The sequence below is a fragment of the Salarias fasciatus genome, chromosome 6 (genome assembly GCF_902148845.1).
Source record: "Salarias fasciatus chromosome 6, fSalaFa1.1, whole genome shotgun sequence".
Lineage (NCBI taxonomy): Eukaryota > Metazoa > Chordata > Actinopteri > Blenniiformes > Blenniidae > Salarias > Salarias fasciatus.
The window spans coordinates 18,183,626-18,207,302 of record NC_043750.1 but is presented as its reverse complement, the minus strand read 5'-3'; the positions used below and the strand labels follow the sequence as shown (position 1 = coordinate 18,207,302).

General features: G+C 40.9%; 1 protein-coding gene and 2 long non-coding RNA genes across 3 annotated transcripts; all 3 read left to right on the top strand.

Moving 5' to 3' along the window:
• The first annotated feature begins 5,726 nt into the window (after window positions 1–5,726).
• LOC115390079 (uncharacterized) lies at window positions 5,727–6,474 on the top strand. The gene is made up of 5 exons (XR_003931638.1): window positions 5,727–5,737; window positions 5,830–5,890; window positions 5,998–6,048; window positions 6,223–6,288; window positions 6,427–6,474. It is a non-coding gene; the product is annotated as an uncharacterized LOC115390079 (long non-coding RNA).
• A 397-nt stretch (window positions 6,475–6,871) lies between these two features.
• LOC115390081 (uncharacterized) lies at window positions 6,872–7,354 on the top strand. Its single transcript, XR_003931640.1, has 4 exons — window positions 6,872–6,918; window positions 7,060–7,089; window positions 7,179–7,226; window positions 7,330–7,354. It is a non-coding gene; the product is annotated as an uncharacterized LOC115390081 (long non-coding RNA).
• Window positions 7,355–16,385: 9,031 nt separating this feature from the next.
• LOC115389760 (cyclic nucleotide-gated channel rod photoreceptor subunit alpha-like) lies at window positions 16,386–20,301 on the top strand. Its single transcript, XM_030093339.1, has 7 exons — window positions 16,386–16,480; window positions 16,598–16,660; window positions 16,950–17,101; window positions 17,175–17,277; window positions 17,853–17,959; window positions 18,674–19,284; window positions 19,372–20,301. The coding sequence occupies exons 1-7, from the start codon at window positions 16,386–16,388 to the stop codon at window positions 20,299–20,301; spliced, it is 2,061 nt and encodes a 686-aa protein (XP_029949199.1).
• The last annotated feature ends 3,376 nt before the right edge of the window (window positions 20,302–23,677 follow it).

Sequence of the window (23,677 nt, the reverse complement as noted above, 5' to 3'; positions counted from 1 at the left end):
TCCGACCACCACCAACCATTCACTCTCACAACTTTCATACCAGGCAAGGTGGGTGAAGTGTCTTGCCCAAGGACACAACGCCAGTTTTACGCCTGCGGGAGCGGGGATCGAACCGCCAACCTTCCGGTTAAACAAGTCAGAGGCAAAGTTGTTGAGAAGTACAATTCTGGGTTAGGTTATAAAAAAAATATCTAAATCTTTGAAGATCCCCAAGAGCATCATAAAATCCATCATCATCAAATGGAAAGAACACGGCACCACAACAAACCTGCCAAGAGAGGGCCGCCCACCAAAACTGACAGACCGGGCAAGGAGGGCATTAATCAGAGAGGCAGCCCAGAGACCGAAGGTAACCCTGGAGGAGCTGCAGAGTTCCACAGCAGAGGCTGGAGTATCTGCCTATAGAACCACGGTCAGCCATACACTCCACAGAGCTGGGCTTTATGGAAGGGTGGCCAGAAGAAAGCCATTACTTTCTGCTAAAAATAAGAAGGCACGTTTTGACTGTTCACAAAGTCACGTGGGAGATTGTCAAATTGTATGGAGAAAGGTGCTCTGGTCAGATGAGACTAAAATTGAGCTTTTTGGCAATCAAGGAAAACAGTATGTCTGACGCACACCCGACACATCCCATCACCCCAAGAACACCATCCCTACAGTGAAACATGGTGGTGGCAGCATCATGCTGTGGAGATGTTTTTCAGCAGCATAGGCACTGGGAAACTGGTCCGAGTCGAGGGAAAGATGGATGGTGCTAAATACAGAAATATTCTTGAGCAAAACCTCTATCAATCTGTCAGTGATCTGAGACTAGGACAGAGGTTCACCTTCCAGCAGGACAATGACCCCAAGCATACTGCTAAAGCTACGATTGAGTGGCTTAAGGAGAAAAATGTAAATGTGTTGGAATGGCCTAGCTAGTCAAAGTCCAAACCTCAATCCAATTGAGAATCTGTGGTCAGACTTAAAGATTGCTATTCATAAGCGCAACAAATCATATCATATATCATCATATCATATCTTCAAAGTTGTGGGCATGTTCTGTAAATGAAATGATGCAAACCCTTAAACAATCCTTTTTAATTCCAGGCTGTGGGGGAACAAAACACAAAAAATGTCAAGGGAGGTGAATACTTTTGCAAGGCACTGTAACTGTACGGATGGTAGTTAACTTCTTCTTCTTAATTGGTCTGTGGGCCATCTGCTTCATTGCAGATTTCGCAATTACGTGAAGCTGTTGTTGACATAAAACCACTCCGGTTGGGAAAAACTGAGAGCAAGGGAGGAAGAAGCAAAGCTGTAATGATTCATCAGTTCTTTAGTCAACCAATTTATCTTTTACCCTTTTCAGTCCCAGCTGCTATACAGACAGCGGGAGCGGCCAGATATCCCAGTCACCAGCAGCTTTCGGCAGTTCGGAATTAGCTTTCTGTGGAGTTCTGTTTGTCTTTGACTCTTCTTGATGCATCCGATCCGTCTAGCCATGCTCCAACCACAGGAAAACATACTGTGAATACCTTGTACTTTATGGCTTATAAAAGTTTTACAAGTCTTCATCAGAGTGGAGTCAGACTCACATGAACCTGAACCAGCACTCCTGAATACAGTGGAATGCGCCCCTCCGACACTATATTCCACTACTTTTTTCCAGCTATTAACAACTTACAGCTGCAGGAGCAGCGAACGTGTGGTTGGTTGCCCAATTTTCAAGCTGGTACAGTTTCTTTCTAGGTAGTGGATTTCCATTACATATACACATCACGACATTCCAGATTCAGGGAATCTCTGTAATATCAAATTTCTGAGCAAATCAGAGTCCCACTTATATAAACTTGATGCCCTTTTCTTGGATATGTTGTGAAGGCTTACATGATATCAAATATGATTGAGGGGTGTTTCAAGCCAAAGGTCTGTTTGACTTCTCAGAAGAACTTGGCTGCCAATTATCTAACCATAAAATAAAAACATTGGCTGATCACCAGCAGCTGTCAAAGGTTTCCCCATCCTTTGCTTAGTCAGCCAATAAATAGTGGAGTAGATCTGACTCCACTAAAACACTCAGCTCTTCAGCAATCTATCTGTACTCACGTGGTCTCCGAAAGGAAAGGTAATGATGTTCATCATTTCAAATTGTAAAAATTAATTTAGAAATGTTGTGTTTTTCCAAATTGATCGAGCATATATTAATGCCTATACTGTTTTTACAGCTACAAAATGAAGTTCATCCTGCTTGCCTGCCTCTTTGGGGTGGCCGTCTGCGCCCCGGTAAGAAAAATGCATCCCAAATAATTTGCATTGCTTCTTAAATATTTAATCCTACAAATAAGCGGGACGTTTTCCTCACCTGAAGGTCTGTTGTACCAATTGCAAAGCCTCATTTTCTCTGCAGATTTTAGGTCTAGGGGCTTTGTTCAGATTGTCTTTGTGATCATTTTAAGGATTTGTTGTCAGTGTTGAGAATGCAACTAGCTGTAAGCAATTTTCACAAGTCCAAGGTTGACTAAAAACTGATTTCACACTGACATGGAGCTGCATAGACTAGCATTTATTTCTCTCCTCTACAGGCGCAGATGTTCATGGAGTTTGACATCCGTCAAGCTCCAGCTGAGGTACAGTGAGGAAGAATTCACTTCAGCCCATACACACAAAAGCCATAGTAAAATACATTTTCATATGACACTGAATAAGTTGAGCACCCTGGTGCGCTGGGTGCTGCTGAAAAGATCTTTCACCATGTGTTATTGTTTTGACAGATTTTTCTCAGCAGAAGAATTGTGTCTAAGATGTAAATCTGATTTTTATGACGTTCACAGGCAGTGCAGGCTATCCCTCCTGGAGCTTCACTGGATGCTGTGGAAGTCGTAAGACACCATTACTATACTTTAGCATCCTTCACAAAACAAACTAATTTCATGTCATATTTACTGTCGTGAACTTGACTGTCTTCACTTCCAGATACTTCCAGTCGATAACCGAAGACAGATTATTCGCCAGCCTGTAAGTGACATATTTAAGCTTGACATGGCCCAATCTGCAGTTTGTAGACTCTCAGATTTCAGAATATAAGATGAAGTGAAAACTTGATTTGCAATCTGAATGAACAAGGACAAGTGTATTCTAAACATACAAGATAAGACACAACATAAGAAAATGTTATGCTTTCTAATTTAATTTTCATCTTATTATACCTGATAATACATTTAAAATACATGTCTGACTGTGTGGTTGTGTTTTCTCTGGAAGGTCCAAGGCTTCATCAGGCAGGTGGTCCCACGGGACGACGATGGGGATAGAAGCAGGGATGTGGTGAGTTGCCACAGATTCCGACCTCTCTGTCAGACTTCATGGACACATTTAGTCAAATTCATGACTTCTTCTCTGTCGTATTTGCTGCAGTACTACGCCTTTGGATTCAACCAGCCCGCGGCTCCAGCTGTTGTCGCCCCTGTTGCCCCTGTTGCCCCTGTTTATCCTTACTACCAACCCGCTGCTGTCCAGCCCATCCCCGTAAGAACAGCTGATCATTTACACAGTGACATATTTGCAACCACAGGCAGACGTAATTTGGTGACTCTGTGTTTAGACTGCAGCAGAAAGTCATGTAAAGTTCAAAATAGCACAAAGTGCAAAAGGTTCAATCAAATAACTGTTTCATCAGAGCAACAGTCTTCCAAGTTTTTTTCTGCTGAGTTGCTGAGAGGCTCGACTCCCCGGCAGACATGTGAGAGCCTGCTCATAGTCCAGAATGACTCATCAGAAGCCCCTGTCATTTCAGGCTATCAGACGCTCGGGTGATGATGATGATGAAGAGGATGACTAAATAAACAGAGTCTGCAGCTCGTGCGCTCATTTTCACACACACACACACAGGTACCAGTACTGTACACACTCAAACATCTAATCCCCAGGGTGTACAGAGTACACGATATCAGTGGAGATTTCACAACTCTCTGGACAATATTTGATTAAAACGAAGCATCTCAGGAAAATAGAAGGGTTTTTTTGTAAATCAATATTTCTCAACTTACTTACTTTTTTATTTTTATTTATTTATTTACTTATTTATTTTTGCTTCTAGGTGAAGAGCGGTGCAAAAGCTGCAACATACCCCAGAGAACAACAACCAGCTAATCATGCTTCTATTAAAAATTGGGGAAAAATCTGGTGCTATGGATGATGTGAGAACGATACTCTACGTATGAGTGAAAATTTGCTGTATGCAACAAAATGAAGCAATAAAAATGGTGCTAAGCAATTAAAACAATGAGTTGGAGGGTCTCTGTCTGTGTGTGTGTGTGTGTGTGTGTGTGTGTGTGTGTGTGTGTGTGTGTGTGTCTGTGTGTGTGTGTGTGTGAGAGTGTGTGAGTGAGTGTGTGTGTGTGTGTGTTTCATCAAGTTTTTACTCCAATAGCTACATGCAACAACAGTTTTCCTCAATTTGTTGTATAGAGAGTAGAGAGTTACTTTATTAATCCCAAGCTGGGAAATTCCAGTTTTGCAACTGTAAAAACAGACAAATCCAAAAAAAAAAAAAAAAAAAAATATATATATATATATATATATATATATATATATATATATATATATATATATATATATATATATATATATTCATACATATATACATACCCATATATACACACACACACACACACACACACACACACACCCATATATGTATACATACATATACACACGTATACACACCTGCACATACAGACATTCCACAATAAGTACAACCAAAGAGTAAAAGATTAAAAATATGAGATATGTGCTGACTAGGATATCAAGAAAAATAAAGAATACTTGGATAACAGATAAGGGTGCTGTCCCGAAAAAAGTGGACCCATCGATCTATGGTTCAGAATAACCAGTGTTGTCATTTTTGATCGCAATAATTAATAATTAATGGAGGCCTGTCAACGATTTTTTTTTTTTTTAATTGTGATTAATTGTAGGATTAGGGTTTGGGTTAGAAATTGGCTCTAGGAAAAGGATTAGATTCTTCAATTGAAGGAGATGGCCTGAAAATGTCACAGTTATCCTCTTGTGGCCATCTATGTTTTGGATAGCAAATGAGAAAATGGGGCTGGCCTTCCCTTGAGCAGCTCAACTTTAAAATGTTGGATGGTTCAATTTCCACATTTGCGAGTTTTGTTTTTGTTTTTTGTTTTTTTATGATGTGAAACCGCTCCACTTAAGCTGAAAGCTTCAGATAAAGTCATTTATGTGCGTTAATTTGGTGATTTTGTGTGTTGACCTCAAGTTCAGATATCATGCCATTAATCGCAATAGTTGTTGTCAGAGTTGCGATTAATTAGTTAAAAGAATAAATCGATTGACAGTATGAATAATAACCCACGAAAGTCACATTTTGATAAGCTGCACAGTCATGATACAGTATTTTTACCCCACATACTTCATTGGTAAATAGTCATACAAATGGAGAGCTGGCACAGTGAAGGTGTGATCTGCTCTAGACGGTGTAATCAAACCCAGTCTGCTATTACGCAGAAAGTGGATTTGACCACTGGTCATTTAGTAAAGCTGGAGACTAGACACCTTCACTGCACCCACTCATTGGGTAACATCACTCCTATCGACTGTGATTGGCTCCGAGGTGAGCACGGTCCCCTATAAAAAAATCTAACTAACCTGGTGAGAGGTACAATACGATCGGCTGGCGTCGAGCTGCTCATCATCTACATTTCAGGAGCGTCTTTGGGTTTCACAGCAGGTGAGTTATGAGAAACTTTCTCACAGGAAGCAAACATCCACTGTGCCATTGACAGAAATGATATAGTCTAATCATGATGCTTAAATCTGCAGGGCAAACATGAAGCTGGCCATCCTGTGCCTCTGTTTGGTTAGTACAGCCTGTGCTGCACCAGTAAGTACTAAATAGCAGGTTTTTGACAGCATTTTACTGCCTGTTTGTTTTTTAAATCATTTAAACGCCTCATTTGAGCTCACAGTCTTTGTTTCTGCTTGTTTTAGTTTCAGTACTTGCCTCGTTTCACATCTTCCAGAGGGGCTCCGCTCCCACAGGTGATCACACTCAAAGTGCACGCACTCTTTTAAAGTTTCTGCTCTGCCTCCTCTTTTGAGTTTGAAAATGCCAGAAATGGACATGAGACATCGAAGATTGTTGCTGCTGTGCAGCGGCACACATTTTAAAAATTCTAGAAAAAGATCGATTTTGACAACTTCACCTCATTTTAGATGAAAAATCCCTTCACCGCTGGATTCCCACAGCCGGCACTGCCTGGTGCTTACAGCGTGGAGCTCGTAAGTCTTTTTATTTTTTTATTTTTTTTATCACTTTTAATGCAGCAGTCATATTTTCATCTTACTCAGTAAACATTACTCCTCCTGAGATTTGAAATTATGCTCACAGTACACGTGTGCTTTTGTGTTTTCTTGCAGATTTACCCACACAGATTTGGCGCTGCTGCTGGACCGGGCCCTGCTCAGGTAACGACACAACCAGCAGCTTCACTTCACACCAGAATAAGGTGAAAGCTCAAATCTGTCAGTGGTTTTCTGTTGGCGGACGCCAAAGACCACAGGACATGATTTAGAAGTGTCACTAATGTCCAAGATAGTTACAGGATACTTGAATAACTTTTTATAGCTTAAATTTCAACACTCCTAAAGTGCATGTTATTGAGATTTGAAGCCAGTATTTGGCCCCACTGTAACATTTTGGCAAAATCAGACATGAGAACCTGGATTGACAGACTTTCTTAGAGGCAAGCAGGAGTGAGCTTAATAAGGGGGGAAAAAAACACCGAAGCATTTGCAACCACTGATTGTATCTTTCGTTGACTTTTTTTGGTTTCTCTCCAGCCCTTTTCCTCTTATGGTTTAATCAAGTACTCCATTCCTCAGCCACCAGGCAGACAGAGCGTGGAAGTCGTACGTGTCTATTTTTGCTTTATCTGTGTCACACTATGTAAAGTCATTTTCAAGGCATTTTTTTTCATACATGTGTATGATATGAAAACATTATTTATTGATGTTTTTTTCTGTTTTTTTCCCCTCTATTGACATTTGCAGTACTACCCCTATGACTTCTCCCAGCAAAGGGTAAACATTCCAGATTTTGGTTTAAAATTTGTTCGGAACATTTTTCATGTTGTGGTCTTACTAACAGGCTTTTTTTTTTATTGTTACAGATAATAACAAACCTTCCTCCCATGACAAATAACCCTTCAGTGCCAGATGTGAGATTTTTTTTTTAATTTATTCTGCATATCCCTCACTTATTCTCATGTTGTTGTGAAAACAGTTTTCATAAACTGCTTTGACTTTTTATCCCCTCAACAGATCCTCCCATTTGATTACCCTCCGCAAGCTCTTCCCCAGCAGCCCCTGAATGTGAGAAAGTGATCATGTATTCAAACTGTGTTTCTCGCATGAATATTTCAGTTATTCCTCACTTTTCGGTCATATTTCATTTCCAAACTTGTAAACTTTTTGTATTTTATTTTTCATAGAATCCAACTTTTGACATCAACACACTCCCATCCCAGGATCCTCTGGCACCGCTCCAGGACCAGCCTATCCAGACAAGCCAGGTACACAGCAACTTACATTTGCCACGAATACGCATTTTAAAAAGTAATAGTCAATAGTAATCATAAATGTATTGGTTTTTTTTTCCTTCCTAGATGCCAACAAAGGCGTAAAGATGTGAACAGGTGGAAAAAAGCTGTGTTGAACTGCAAATGAAACTGTTACTAATTGCTTGAAAGAAATGGCTAAATTTAATAATGATAAATAACATGTTTTAATTTCAATAACTCAGAAAATTGTCATTTTAAGTGTGAAAGCATCATCTGCATGGAATGAAGCGTATTTTTCAAGAATGGTTTGCTCCTCTGTACCAGCAAAAATCAATAACCTTTAACTAACTAGTAGAAATGCAGACTAGTTTGTGATGCTGTATATCGTTGTTTTTCAAGTCTGACCTTGACTGTTATAATCTTTAAAGTAATAAAGGATTTTTTGAAGCATGTTTTGTCCATACTGACTATTTATTTGTGAAGTTGAACCATTACTGTGAACGTGCAATGGCCTGCGGAGAAAATAGTGCCTCAAGTCAATCGTTTGACTCCAAAGCACCATGTACTTACTGAGTGACTTACAAAAAAATCTTTAAAAAGTTACATTTGTTGCAATTTTTTTGTCAAATCTTTTATGATCAAAACCACAAACATAACACCAATATCATCATGATGCATGTAATTGTCTAACAATAGAGTGTAGCTGTGGTATCGCACACCATGACAATGTTGTCTGGTTGTTTAATTCCTCTGCAATCTGGTTAAATGGCAACAGGTGCTCAAACCACAAATCAGAATTTAGGCAGAGTAAGGTATCATCAAGCTTAGTGCTGAGTTTAAAAGCTTATAACTCTGGAAATCCTGTTATCATTGACTTTATCTGTGTTTATGGTTTTCATGAAACACCATGATTCAGTGACTTCTTCCACAGAAGGCAGGTGACAGGCAGTGATCTCTGCAGTCTTTAAAACACCCTGAGGGGACCAGTCTGCAGCTCAGCAGTGAGCGTGACTCAGTGAGGCTGCAGGTCATCATCGGATTTGTACGATATGAGCAGCGACACTGGACCATCTTTGGAGAAGGTTGCAGTCAAAATACCTTGTAACTCATCACTTTTCTTCATAAAGCTAATTTTCAAGTCTTTTTTCTGTTTTTTTTTTTTTTGCTCCAGAAAGTTTTTTTTTTTTTTTTTTATCATTCAACACACTTCTGTCACTTTTTCTGAAAAAAGGCACAAATGTTGTCACTTTCAGATGGGTTCAGTCAGTGTCTTGCCCTTTGATCTTCTTTTGTCAGGTTTTTGTCGGGCGTGGTTTGTGAGGCAGACCTCGGGGAAGTGGCAGGAGAGGTGAGAGGGAACACCTGTACCTAATAATCAGTGATTACCTCTCCCTCTCTGGTAGCTGACTGGGGTTTAAAAAGGGGAGGATCCAGGAGGGGCGAGGCCCGACAGAGGCGACAGCAGACACCAGGCCGACATGCCGCAGCAGAGGACGTACAAGGAGAACGGCTTTCACAAGGGTTCTCCACCGTTTATGTCTGGCAGTGACGGAGACACCAATCAAACTCAAGTTCTGCAAATGGGCTGCGTCTGTTCAGTGCAGGAGGACTCACGTGGCGAGAAAGCCTCGTTAAACTGATATTAACCTCAGAATAAATCTAATCTGTAAAATAAAAAAATTAAAATCATTTCTGGTAGAATAGCACTCATGATTAGAAATGAACACTTCAAACAGATCCATCTCTTGTCTTTGACTGCAAGCAGAAATACTAAAGGTTATTTCTTTGTGTAATTCATTCTAATCTATTCTATGCGTCCAATAATAAGCCCTTGAGTGAGATCAATGACTGGAAATGATTTTCTTTTTGACTCCAATTCTATGATTATATTACATTTATTTTTTTGGGAGGAACTGGCAATGTGGGTTATCCTGGGCACTCCATGTTCTGTTGAGTTATGTAAACATTAATGATGCTATATTAAACCTCTGTCTTCATACAAACATCCAAAACCTGAAACAACTTTTCAGTTATTTTTTTCTTTTGCAAAATGCAGCGTGACATCTGAATAGTGTGTGACTAGCTTATTCAAAATCAACATAAACAACCCCCCCACCACACACACACACACACACACACACACACACACACACACACATACACGTAAAAAAACAAAAAACTGCTCTCAAGACCAAAATAATCCTGAAGCCGTTTATACAGCACGAGCACAGCGTATGTATTTTACATGAGGCAGAAGCTACAGCTCATCACACAGTGATCATAAATCACTGCAGCGTTCAAGTGAATGTTCCCACCAACACGTATCTGTCTCCAAAAATAAATACCGTGAAGGGAAAAGGGAAAATCCTCCTTATCCTCCACTCGCCTGGGGAAGAGAGCTTGCCATAATATGATATAACACTTATCTCCTCAAAGCCACAGAAAATACATGTCATTTCATGCCATGACTGTCTCGTCTCCACATTTTTCCCTTCCTGGATGTCAAGATCATGTCAATTGCAGAAGAGAAAATGTTGAAAATCACTCCTAAAGCTTCATTTTAAACTGTTAGAACTGCACTATAATGGCCTTCCTGTCATTCATAAATGATGAGGAAAAAGATCCTGGTGTAATGAAATGCTGGAACTGACAAATGGCCTATGGGTTCAGCTTTTAGTCTGGTCTGCATGGGAAAAAATTAAAGAAAAAGAAAAAAAAAAGCAAAACACAAATTGATTCCAATTCACAAAAGGATCGACCACAAGTCTACTGAATCTGGAACTAAAAAATAAACAAGCGCTGCCACAATCATGGAGCCCCAAATGACCATTGTTTGTCTCTTTGGAGCTGCGTCTGATCACTTCAGTATATTTCCTCAAAGGTGAGTGTTAGGTTAGGCTGAAGCAGAGGGAAGTGCCACAAAGCTGCAACGGCCTCAAGAGGCGAATGATAAACTCATCAATGTTTTTCAGAACTTTTATAGCAGGAAAAAAGAAACAATCAAGACAGAGACAACAATAATTAGATGAAAATAGACAGGCAAAGGGTTTCTTATGAATCTTGCAACAGAGAGAAAACACAAATTAGTGTCATTTTAAGCCCACCGTGTCAGTTATAATGGTTCAAAAATCACACACTACTTAAGACACATCTTCTCCTCACATTGTTAAAAGCAGAGGTCTGAAGCTCATTTTAACTCACAGACCCCACACAGTCAAATCACATCTTAAAGGTCTTCAGCTTTATTTGAGGGAGAACGACTGTTAGAAAAAAGAAAAAAAAAACTGCACACAAACACCTAAAAATATCTCTCTCTATGCAGCCGGTTTTTATAGAAAAGAGGTATGAGCACAGCAAACATTTAGATCACAGATCATGTGAGCTTCACACAGTGGAAAAAAAAGGCCTTGTGGTCTGAGCTCCTTCCTGCTCCTTTCATCTGTCTCATCTTTTTTAAATATATATACACATTTGAACTATTTTCAAGTCAACCTATAAGTGGAGCCTCTCCGTCAAATCTATAGACGCTGATGTCAGCTTCCATCCCACGTTTTTCCCCCTGTTTGGTTGCAGGGCATTAAAGACGGCGGTGTGTGTTAAGCAAACTTGCACAGTATGTAATTAACCATAACAGGGGGCCTCAACCCCACATGCCTCCTCTCTTCAGTTTTTGACATGCAAAGAGATTTCTTCAGACGTCTTACTGGATGTGATTGGCTATTACAGGGTGCTCCCCTATATATATATATGGCACGTTCGCGAGACATGAAGTACTTCGCTACAATCTCTGAAAAGGAACAGCTTCACTTTTTCTCTGCATCAGGAACAAAAACGGTGAGTTTACTTTGGAAACATTTCTCCACTCCTGAATAAATCTTGACACGAAATGACTAAATGTATTTTTTTTTTTTTACCTTCATTTAAAAGAAAAACTTGTGTATCTTTTTGAATATGTTTCTGTAGATACTTTCATCATGAAGCAGATTCTGCTGTTCATGTGCCTGCTGGCTGCTGCCTTCGCTGCTCCTGTAAGTCTTTCCTGATTTTGTGTGCCATTCATTCAGTCTGACCTCTAATCTCTATTTAAACTCTTAAACACTGTCTCTCCAATGCTGTTAGGTGAGTTGATATTTCCTCATGTCCTCTTCAATTACAGGTCCCAGAGAGTGAAAGCACCGAGGTAAAAAGAGCCTTTAAAGGGGGAAAAAAAAGAAAACATTTCTATGCAGTCTGGGCTTTGTCTGCTGTGACATGTCATGCAATGTTTCTGTCATGTCATCAGTTGCACAGTGTGATAGGCCTCTGACAGAGAGAAGATAATTGGCTTAATTGCTGCACATGTCTGGAGATGTCTGGTATTTATTCAGCAGGTTGCAGCACATGCTAATCAGGCCCTGAGGTGGATGGAGATGTACAGGCTGTACCAGCAGCAGGTAGTGGGGGTTCAGCGATATTTCACCCACACATCAAACATCAGCCATAATCACCAATCTGTATTTTTTCAGGGAGTAGTTGGGAACCCCTTCCTTCCTGCTGCTGATGCTCCTGTAAGTTTGTCCATGTTAGATTTGACTCGCAGGAGCTAAACTCTTCTGTAGTCACTGAAGCTTCTTTTGTCACTCATTCATGAATTATTCAATTATTTAGGTGGATCCTGCTGTGGCTGCAGTGGTGAGTTGTTTTTTTTTTTGTTTTTTTTTTATAAGTCATCCTCTTATCCAGGCAGTCAAGACATGGATTACAAGCTTTGAAATGTTTTTCTGCTGCAGGTTGACACTGCTCCGGCTCAGCCCGCGGACGTCCCTGCTGCGGCTCCCGTCCCGGCTGGAGACGCCTCAGAGGAAGAAGGAGAGGTGAAGGAGCACGACGTCCATCTTTAGTCCGGGTCCCGGAGCCTGTCGGAGCGGAAAGAGACAATCTGTGCACACATAAAGCCAATTCAAAGTCCCCAATCAATCCAAAATTCATTTTGCTCAGACACGTGTTACTACCTGGGAAAAACTTGAATGTCTTGAACGAAAAACTTAAAGAAGTGTAGGTTGTAATTCACCAAACTGACTCCCCGACTAAATTAGCTGAGAAAACATGGGTGGAGGCTGCCTGTAACCACAGGAAAAACAGGCAGCTGGCAGGAGAGTAACAGGCCCATATTCATGAGCAGACACGGAGGCACTCTGCCAGCTCTAAATGTACGTTGGGAACATTGCCTAAAATAAGACTTGCAAATCCCCAAACAAATTTTAGATGTACACAGCGCCCCAGTGAAAACATGTTCTGATCACTTTGGAGAATTTTGCTTTGAACCAGCAGGCGCTTTGTCTCGTCACACTGGAAGAAGTGTTGGAGTGACTAATGATGCTATAAGAGCCCCGGCAGTGCGACAGTGTGCAGTAGCAGCACCCCTGAAGTCAAAGATCCACAAGTAATTCATTTCATTATTAACATATCAACTCTCCATTTCCCCGCCTCAGGATGGAGTCGCTGCTCCCAAAGCTGCAGCTGCTGCTGCCGCCGCTGCTCCCCTGAACTCTGACGAGGTGGAGGAGGCCGAGGAGGCGGAGGCGGCCGAGGCCGACCCAGCTGTGGTGGAGGCGGCCCCGGCGGAGCCGGCAGCGGACCCCGCGGCCGCAGTGGAGCCAGCTGTGGTCGACGTCGCCGTGGATCCGGCACCGGTCGACGCCGCCGCCGGTGTGGACGTGCCTCCCGTTGACGTGGCTCCCGTTGACACGGCCCCTGCGGCCCCCGAGGTGGCCGTGGATGCCGCCGCCCCCGCCGCAGCCGACGTCCCCGCTGCCGCTGACGTCCCAGCCGCTGACGCCGGCGCAGGCCCGCTGGCCGCCTAGGCCGATGATGCGGGCGAGGCAGCAGATCCTGCTGTACTGTAATGAGACCCCCTGTATTATCAGTGCTCTGTTAGCAGCAGAGAGAGGAGTGGATGAAAACAGCCACTCGTCATGTAAAGACGTATAAATAAACACACGGGAAATATTGGCTTGAGGCAGAAAAGAAAAGCAGTTGAAGCAATTTAAACAGTCTTCAATAACAGACTAAGTGAAACATTCTTAGCCTTTACATAAAGGACTTTTCTGCATGTAAAACACTAAAAACAGTCCTATTTTTAGACTCTGGCAGCTCTGTAACCTTTCCAGGTGTTATTTCAAAAATGAAACCTCTCCCTCTGTAATGTGTAAAAATATGCAGAAATAAAACACTTGGTAACACTCTAAACTCTTCTTGATTCTGGTGTGTGTCAGGTTTATTTTACTGAAAATAAAGAGTAATTGCCTTGCTCTGTGTTGAGATCATGTTGTTTCACAGCTGTCTGAAGAGCATCAAACCTTTAAAAGTTGATTTAAATTAGTCTGTTTTTGAAAAATTTTAAAATGCCGTTTATTGAACAGGGTCACAATATTTAACAGCTCTCACTTTATGAGTAATTAACGTTTTCTTTTTGCTGCAGATGGTGAGAACCATACGGATTCAACTTTATGTTGAGGTTTTAAGTTGGACATGTGGTGCTCAGCTGGATTGCATTATATGAATAAGACCACACGATCAATACAGTATATACTAAAACATCTCTCAATATAATGCAAAACATCTCAACAACATTGCAAACAACAACAACAACAAAAAAAAAGAATGTACACATTGTTATATCAAAATATTTTGGGTCAAGTTCAGATATTTAAGATAAAAGATATCACGTTTGGAACTCTTTCCTGAAAATCTGATTTCTGGTAAACACAGAAATTAAAGTATGGACCTCATCTTGGTGTTGAGTTCTTCATAATTCTGCACAATGAATCTCTCCGAATCAACTATTGGGGGGAAAAAACAAATCCAAGCTTTTTGAGCATGATCTGGAGTCTGTTGATGGCTTGGTCTTACCAATATTTGTACTACACTACATGACTGCATATCCAGTCCAATAGACTAGAGTAGACCAGCTAAATAAGCTGTCCAGAAGCTGCTATGAAACTGCACACACTACATCAGCCAACAGGGGGAGCCACTGGACCATAGAATTTCTCCAGTGCAGTCCACTACTAATGTGAAGAGATCTCATGGACTCACCAACTTATCACTGACAGAGGTTCGGGTTTATTTTCACTCTCGTGATTCCGATCCATTTAATTGGAACTAGACCCACCTGATCTGAAATCTGTTCCACTGGGTACAATCTAATAGGATCAGACTTATAGCTGAGAGTGCTGACTGAGCAGGAGAGAGAGAGAGAGAGAGAGAGAGAGAGAGAGAGAGAGAGAGAGAGAGAGAGAGAGAGAGAGAGAGAGAGAGAGAGAGAGAGAGAGAGAGAGAGAGAGAGAGAGAGAGAGAGAGAGAGAGAGAGAGAGAGAGAGAGAGAGAGAGAGAGAGAGAGAGAGAGAGAGAGAGAGAGAGAGAATATTACCACACTGTGGGGTCAAACAGCCTTCTACACAATTTCAATCAGAAAGCCCCAGCATATAAATCATAAAAATTCAAATTGAGGACATGTTACAGTTTAGATTAAAGAGACGGAAAAGTTTGGAGTTAATCATCTAGTAGTTATGATTAACACCAGAGGGAATCGGCCAGTCATTTCTTTTATATTCTAAATGAAGGCAAGTCAATGTACTGTCCCCTGCAGTGATGCACACTGGAGTGTGTTTTTGTGGAAGTGCGTGAATGTGTGTATGAATAGTGTGTGTGTGTGTGTGTGCGTGTGTGTGTGTGTGTGTGTGTGTGTGTGTGTGTGTGTGTGTGTGTCTGTGTGTGTTGTGTGTGTGTGTGTGTCTGCAGATTTAATCCTCTGCTGTTCCACAAATGAACAGGAAAATTACAGCCTGTTGCAGATAGGAAACCAGAAAAGTGTCAGGCCGGCGCTGCGGACAGGATGCTGACGAACAGGTTAACTGCGGGTTGCCAGAACTTCACTTGAAAGTGTCCCGTATCTCCCAGCGGTGGATAAATAAGGAGGATGAGTGACTTTGCCTCTCCTCTTCTCAGCCAACTCTAATCCACAAATCCTTGTCAGGGTCACTGAGGCTCTGTGACACAGTTAGTTAGACTCAATGCCTGCAGGTGTCAGTTACCCAGTTACATTTGGATATTATTTTAATTAACGGTCCATGACACCTGGTATAGGAATAATTAGCTGATGCTGTGAATGGCTGCCGTCCACACCTAAAACAAGACAAGATCAAAGAAAAAATGGACTTCTCATTGCTTTAAGGAGTGGAAGAGGTAAGTTTAATCATTACAAAAGTGGATTAGGTCATTGTTGTGGTATCAGTTGTGTGTTCGGCCTTTTCATTTGGGAAAGTGTTTCTCCTGATCTGTTTTAAAATGATTTTAGACAATACAGCAGTTCTGCCTTTAAAACCACTCATGTGGTTTAAACTGAATTTTTGTTTTCGCCATTACTTTTTTGGAATAAATCTAAAGTTACCAGGCAAAAACTCTGCATTATTCATGCTGTCTGATACTGAAGAAATTTAAAGTTGGTGTAATCAGGATGAAAATCTAAACAAGATTAATTTAAATCTATGACCTGAAGTTTACGATTAAACAAGGATAAAATAGCTAACAGAATTTCAGTTTCCATTTGAATAGCAAGGAAGAAATTGGTGCATTTTGCTGATTATATTAAAAATAGGAGACTTTTGGAATGCAAATATTAAAACTTATGTTTCCAACAATTCATCAGAGAAAAATATTAATTTAAAGGTGCTAATGTGTTGCATGGACAAGTATTCAACCTTTGCTACCAGCTGTCATTGACTGAAATGTCCACTTTGGATTTGGGCCTGCAGGGTAGACTGCAAATCTGCTGCCATGACCACTTCTGCCACCTGCCCCCGCCTCGCAGCGCCCCCTCCAGCCGCCCCGCCGCTCAGCACGGACAGCGAAGAGCACAGCGACGACGATCTGTACGCAAAAAATTCAAAGACGCTCTCATGCAGACAGAGAGCTCACAATGCATGGAGCAGAACTGAGACAACTGTCACTTAATTAACCTGATGTGTAATGTTCTGTGCCCGTGACAGAAGTGAGCCTCAATCGAATCCTAATCTTCTGGGCAACGCGAATAACAGCAATAACAATGAAGAGTGAGTACAATTTGAAGCTGCAGACATATAAAGAAAGCCAATGTAACAAAAAAAAAAGGTTTTATTGCTGTGATGTGTTCTAGATTCATTAAAGAGCACTTTGTAATTGTCTTAATTAATCCTATTCCAGGGAGAAAAAGAAAAAAAGGAAAAAGGAAAAGAAAGAGAAGAAAGACAAGAAGGAGAAGAAGGAGTAATTATTGTTTTTATTGAAATCCTTTAAGTAAATGTGGTATGTAAAGTACAGCCAAGAGTCACTTTCTGACCATGATTTTAATGTTCTTTACAGAAAGAAGGAGCAGGAGAGGAAAGAAAAAGAAGAAAAAGAAGCTAAAGAAGCCAAAGAAAAAGAGGAAAAAGAAGCCAAAGAAAAAGAGGAAAAAGAAAAGCAGAAAGAAAAGAGAAGGAAAAAGAGAAAGACAAGTGAACACATTTTCAAGAATTTCCTCAACAAGCTTTCAAAATACTGTTTTTACTGTGCTAATTTATATTTAATTTCTTTCTTTTCACAGACCCAAAGAATTATTCGTCATTAATCCTGCTGGGAACTTGTATTACCACTGGCTTTTCATCATCACACTGCCAGTCATGTATAACTGGACCATGATTATTGCCAGGTGACTCCAATAAATCACTGATTCATTCAACACTGCAGGTCAAATGTTCACATTATTCCATTCAGTTACATCGAGTGCCGTTCACATCTTTGTTCACGTGGAACTCTAACATATCTATTTCAGGAACCGCTCGGCTTTGTGGAGAAAAGTAGCTCTGTTCTTCTGAACCTAAGTGGCAGGTCGATTTAACTGGAGCTCAATGCAGCAGAGAATGTGGTGTTGTAAATGGATTCCACTTTCCAAAAGCTTCGGCAGTCTCAAAGCCCGACGCATTAGTCGTATTGTACCATTCACACTCATGAATGAGGTCTGCCATCCCAGAAGCTCGAACACCATTACCAGCAATTTGATATTCGGTGTCTTTCTCAATAGAGTGGGCCAGGAGAGGATCTCAACCCGCAACCTCGGGACAGAAGGATGATCAACTCTAACAACTGAGCTACTGACAAAACTCCACAATTTATGTTAAAAGCAACCAAAGCAGACCAGTTACCCTGATGATACTGTGGTATTGCTGTTCAATATTATTAATTGAAAAACATTGGTAATGGCTTGTGTTCTTCTGCCCCAAACAGGGCTTGCTTTGAAGAGCTGCAGTACAATTATTTGATATATTGGGTGTTTCTGGACTACACTTCAGACCTAATTTACCTGGCTGATATGTTCTTCAGGACCAGAACAGGTAAAACCCCAAACCTTGAGCATCACGGTCTGAGGGATTCATTCTTTTCCTGAACTGTCAAGTGAATTGGTGACCTCTGATTGACTGACGATTAATGCCATTGAATATCCTTCAATTCAGTGAAACAAACCAAGTGTCATTAAAAAACAAACACAAACAAAAACTGTAAAGGGGTATATTTGGGGCATAATTGACTCAGAAACACGCCATCGTTTTAAATTGGCAGGTTTAGCATTTTTTTTCTGACATACATCAGTGTGTACTTTAGACATAAATCAATCTAACAGGAAAATGTATTAGACCCACCAAAACAGCTTTAGTGTGCAATAATATACAAATGCAACATTTGTAACTTGTCCTTCTTTCACCCAATTTATTGTGCCTTTTGGTGCTGTTAAAAATATTTACTCTAATGTATTAAGAGCATTTAAATCACTCAATATTCAGTAAAAAATGATAAAATAAAGGCATGTAGACATGTGGAATGGAAATAAATTGAGGATTGACAGTGTTTCTTGCGATGACTTGTCTGTATCATTATCAATGCCCCCACCAACTGATCACCACTGAAGAACACAATGTTTTCAGATTAAACAGTTTGCCTAATTTGTGCAATCAGTGATGATGACAAGCAGAACACAAAGTCCTTTTTTTAATTTAATGCCAAATCAAACGTTAATTTTTCTCAAAGTTTTTCTTCTTCCTTGTTTGCAGGGTACCTTGAGCAAGGCTTGATGGTAAAAGATGAGAAGCTGCTCCGGGATCGCTACGTCAGCAGCTTCCAGTTTCGTCTTGACGTTGTCTCCATGTTGCCCACTGATGTCTTATATTTCTTCCTTGGCCTTGACTACCCCGAGATCCGCATCAACAAGCTTCTGAGGATCGGTCGCATGATGGAGTTCTTCACCAGGACCGAGACAAAAACCAACTATCCAAACATCTTCCGCATCGGAAACCTGATCATGTACATCCTCATCATCATCCACTGGAATGCCTGCCTGTACTTCTCTTTCTCCAAATCCATTGGTTTTGGGGCTGATGATTGGGTCTACCCAGCTCTGGATGATCCCGAGGAGCCTGCGTTTGGGCTTCCCGGGAGGAAATATGCTTTCAGCCTCTATTGGTCCACACTGACATTGACCACCATCGGAGAAACTCCACCACCAGCCCTGGACTCAGAATTTCTTTTTCACGTTGTAGACTTCTTAGTTGGAGTCTTAATCTTTGCCACCATCGTAGGTAACATTGCCACCATGATTTCCAACATGAATGCAGCCCAAGCCCAGTTCCAGGCCCGAATAGACAACATCAAACAGTACATGCAGGTCAGTGAAAACTCCATCAGAAAGACAAGGAGTTATGAAAAACACTTGATTATTCTTTCAATTGTTCTAATTTCTTTTCTTTTGCAGGTTCGAAAAGTCAGCAAGGATCTCGAATTGAGAGTCATCAAGTGGTTTGACTATCTTTGGAATAATGGCAAGGCGCAGGATGAACGGGAGGTGCTACGGTACCTCCCAGATAAACTAAAAGCAGAAATTGCTATCCAAGTCCACATGGATACTCTGAAGAAAGTCCGGATCTTTGCAGACTGTGAAGCAGGCCTGCTGATTGAGCTGGTGCTCAAACTACGACCTCAGGTATTCAGCCCTGGGGACTACATCTGCAGGAAAGGCGACATCGGCCGGGAGATGTACATCATCAAAGATGGAAAACTTGCGGTCGTTGCCGACGACGGCGTCACACAGTTTGTAGTTCTTGGAAGCGGCAGCTATTTCGGCGAGATTAGTATCCTTAACATTAAAGGTAGTAAAGCAGGCAACAGGAGGACAGCCAACATTCGCAGTATTGGATATTCAGACCTCTTCTGCCTGTCCAAGGACGACCTCATGGAATCACTGGTGGAGTATCCCGACGCCAAAGGCATGCTGGAAGAAAAGGGTCGTCAGATTCTGATGAAAGACGGTCTGATAGATTTGGACCCGGCCAACATCAAGCCTGAGGTCAAAGAGCTGGAGGAGAAAGTCAATAAGCTGTACGGCACAATGGATCTGATGCAAACTAAGCTCAAGAAGATTCTTGGAAGTTACAAGAACGCCGACAAAGCTCTGAGGCATCGCATCGCAGATCTGGAGCGCCTCACCGGAGAAGAGGTCGAGGATGAGGAGGAAGAGGAGGAAGAAGTGAAAAAGGAAGAAAAAGTGGAAGAAGGAGAAAGAAAAGATGAAGGAGAGGAAGATGGTGAGGGAGAAAAAAAAGAGGATGGAGAAAGAGGTAGCGAAGAAAAGAAAGAGGAAAAAACTGACAAAGAAAAAGATGAAGATGAAGAAAAAGGTGAATAAAGACACAGAATTTATGGAGGGAAAGAATATCTAAACATACAGTTTTTGTATGACAAGCTGTTTTTTTATATAGTCCTAATTGACTCAATCACAAAATGTCCTTCTGACTGGACTTTATTCATCAACTGAAAATTTTAAAAATATGTTGACTAAACCCAAACAGATGGACTAAACACACAGACTGAAGCAAAACCAAGGTGTTACTCTTGTATATACTGTACATTACAATGTTCTCATGATGGGCAAGTGCTGCAAATGGAATTACTGAAATTCAGTTCAAATAAATGATTGTATTAAGCTGCGTCTTTATTGTGATGTGTAATTTACATAGTCAATACGGTTCCTGGTTCCAGAGCTGCAACAAAAACCAAGCAGATAAAATCATTGTGGTGACTAATAGGTGGTTTATTGTCAGAAACATGAGCTACAGAACAAAACAGAAAAGCCAGAACCAGAGCGCCACGCTAGACTGGAGCAGAGGATGATTACATGCAGCTGTGCCACGGACTGCAGGTGTAGCTCAGCAAGGTGACGACCTTCAGCTCCTGATTGGACTCGCCGAGTGTCAAAGTGGAGGGTCGTCGCAAGATATCTCATAGCAGCGATTTATCGCTTATCACATCCAGGAAAGTAGCTTAGGCTTATCAATCATTAAACCTTGGAGGCTCTGAGATTACAACACACGAAGCACAAAGAGGCAGAACGATCAATCATTTACAATGAGGATGTGTCTTAATAATTTCTTCTTTTTTTTTGTACAGACTTGGATAGTCGAAACAATCAATGCAATGAAAGAGGCTGATTCTCATAGCGAAGGTTCAATAAGGAGTTAATTGGTCTCAATAGACCCACTGTCAATAACATACTGTTGAAGAAAGAAGAGAACATGAGCATGTATTTTTGCCTGCCTCCATTTATGCAGTTTTTATTTTTAATGCTAAATTAAACCTTTTATTAAAGCCGAAAATTTTATGGAATATGTTTGTTTATCAACCTGTCTTGGCAGAGTTTAGCAGAGCTTTTGAAGAGCTCAGAAAGACAGCTTTGTCTGGGAATAACAGAAAATGCTTGTTTCATTATTACCTTCGATCATCAGGAGTCTGGAGCTATGCTTTCAAAATGAAACTCCAAAAGAAACAGAAAAAAAAAAAAAGGACTTTCATGGAGCATGCAGAGGAGGAACACCAAGAACTAGCTGATTTACTGAGAAGACAAATATCTAAATGTGCCGTGAAAACATAACTGGCAGTGCAAGAAGAAAAATGAGGGGAAATGTGTAAAAACACACTGACAGTGTGTATAATGTGAAGCTGGAACAGGGATAGGAATTATTCTGTCTTTAGCATCAATGATGGACGGATATGGACTGAAACATCCGGTGTGTGGCCCACCTACTTCTTTTTGTCATGTGCTGTGTTGATACTGATTAAACTGCACCTGGATGTGGTTTGTGAGCAGACCTGGATCAACTTGTGAAGCACATTTGACCCACATCTGGTGTGCACCAATACTGTATGGAGGCAGTTTCCACGCTTTCCACAAATAAGGTGCATTATTTTAAACTGGGATAATATATAAACAAGCTGACAGCTGATAATATATAAACAAGTTAATAATTAGTTAACCAATTATGTGTATATGTGTCATTTAAGAGAGCATTTTGAACTGGTCAGTGTTTAATATCAAAGAGTGAGTTTTTATTTTCATTCCACTGGTGTTTCATGTGATTTTCTGTTTGTTTATTGACCACAAATATGCCTTTTTTGAATGCATTATTTGATTGGTTACGCCCAGTAGGAGGGGCTTATCAAATAAAAGGGAGGTATTTTGGCTTCTTTGTGGCAGGTCTGTTGTTGGAGAGAGTGAGACAGATTGGAAGACAGTTTTTCAACAGAGAGTGGAAGACAGAGTTGGTCAATAAGAGTCAGAAAGTCAATGGTACGAATGTAGGTACAGAGGAGGCTCATCTGGCTGGGGACCTGACTGTCTTGGTGGCGTTCTTTTTTCCGAAGGAGGAGCTGAATTCGAGTTCCAACCAGACCAAGAAGCCTGATCTGTCATGGTCACACATTGTTCTTTCTTTGTGTAACAGTCAATCTTGGCAACGTCATATTATATTTGATGTTTTGTAGAAAGAACCCCGTCACATAGATGCGGCTAAAATAATCATAGCATGAACTCTTCTAAACTGGAGGGACCACAAACACATCAGGAGAGAGGATAAGAAGACATGTGCTCATAATCAAATCAAAATTTGACAATAATGTTGTGTACGGTCACTTCCCTTTTTCATGACTGAGCTTGTTTCAGTCTGGCAATGAACAACATTATTACGGGCAGAGTTAGAAAACAAAACAATAAAATATAACCCACAGAGTTCATTTTAAGCTGCTTCATTTGATTTTTGTACTTATTTTTTCTTTAAATGAAAAAGAAATGAGGAAATGTCTACATAAAAAGCAGGTGTTTGGAGATAACCGAGGCTTTCTCTGCCTCTGGCTTTCATTTATTGGAGAGCCAGAGAATAGTGGACATGCTTTACAAGGTTTACCATTCTGAGTTGTTACGTGTGTGTGTGTGTGTGTGTGTGTGTGTGTGTGTGTGTGTGTGCATGGATTGGCATGTGCGTGCATGCATATGACACACTGCTTTACATCAGTGAACATGCATGATTTGATTTTGTTCAGAAACATCAAAAGAACACCATTTTCACTTCAAACACTTATAAATCTTCTTCACTCGTCAAGACACCACAATTCACCCACACCTGACCAATTTTGGATCAAAGTCAAAGAGTGGAGGAAACAGAAATAAAAAGCATATACTTGTGCTTGCCTCCAAAAAAAAAAAAAACAGTGTGAAAGCAGCCAAGAAGGGAAGAATTGATTCTCTTTTGTGTTGGTGTCTCTTTGCTGATCGCCACATGACAGAGCCGCATTCCTCAGCTGGAATGTGTGAATGAAGCCGAACCGAGAAGAAAAGCCACTAATCTGTGATAACATGCATGACTGAATGAGCATGAAATCAAGTGTTACGGCCATAGTTTTTTACTAGTGTTCTAATAACTGACTGTGTGGCAAGTTGTGGTAAACAAAAGACTGTTGTGATTAATGGAAAAAAAGACAATGAAAGCAGTGGCAGTACAATTAAAATGGTAGCAATTCACTTGTTAAAGGACACTCTCAGTGGAAAAAAATCCAAAACAACTGGCCTGATTCCTCTGAAGTTATTGCAGTTGACCTTTGGGTGTCATAATCCAAAAAAAAAACATTGAGGGGCCAGTTTCTCCTTCGAGGGGTGGCAACTTCAATATCTTTTCATCAGCATGAGCAAAGTCACTATTTTAGGTGAAACATCAGGATTTTGAATGCAGATT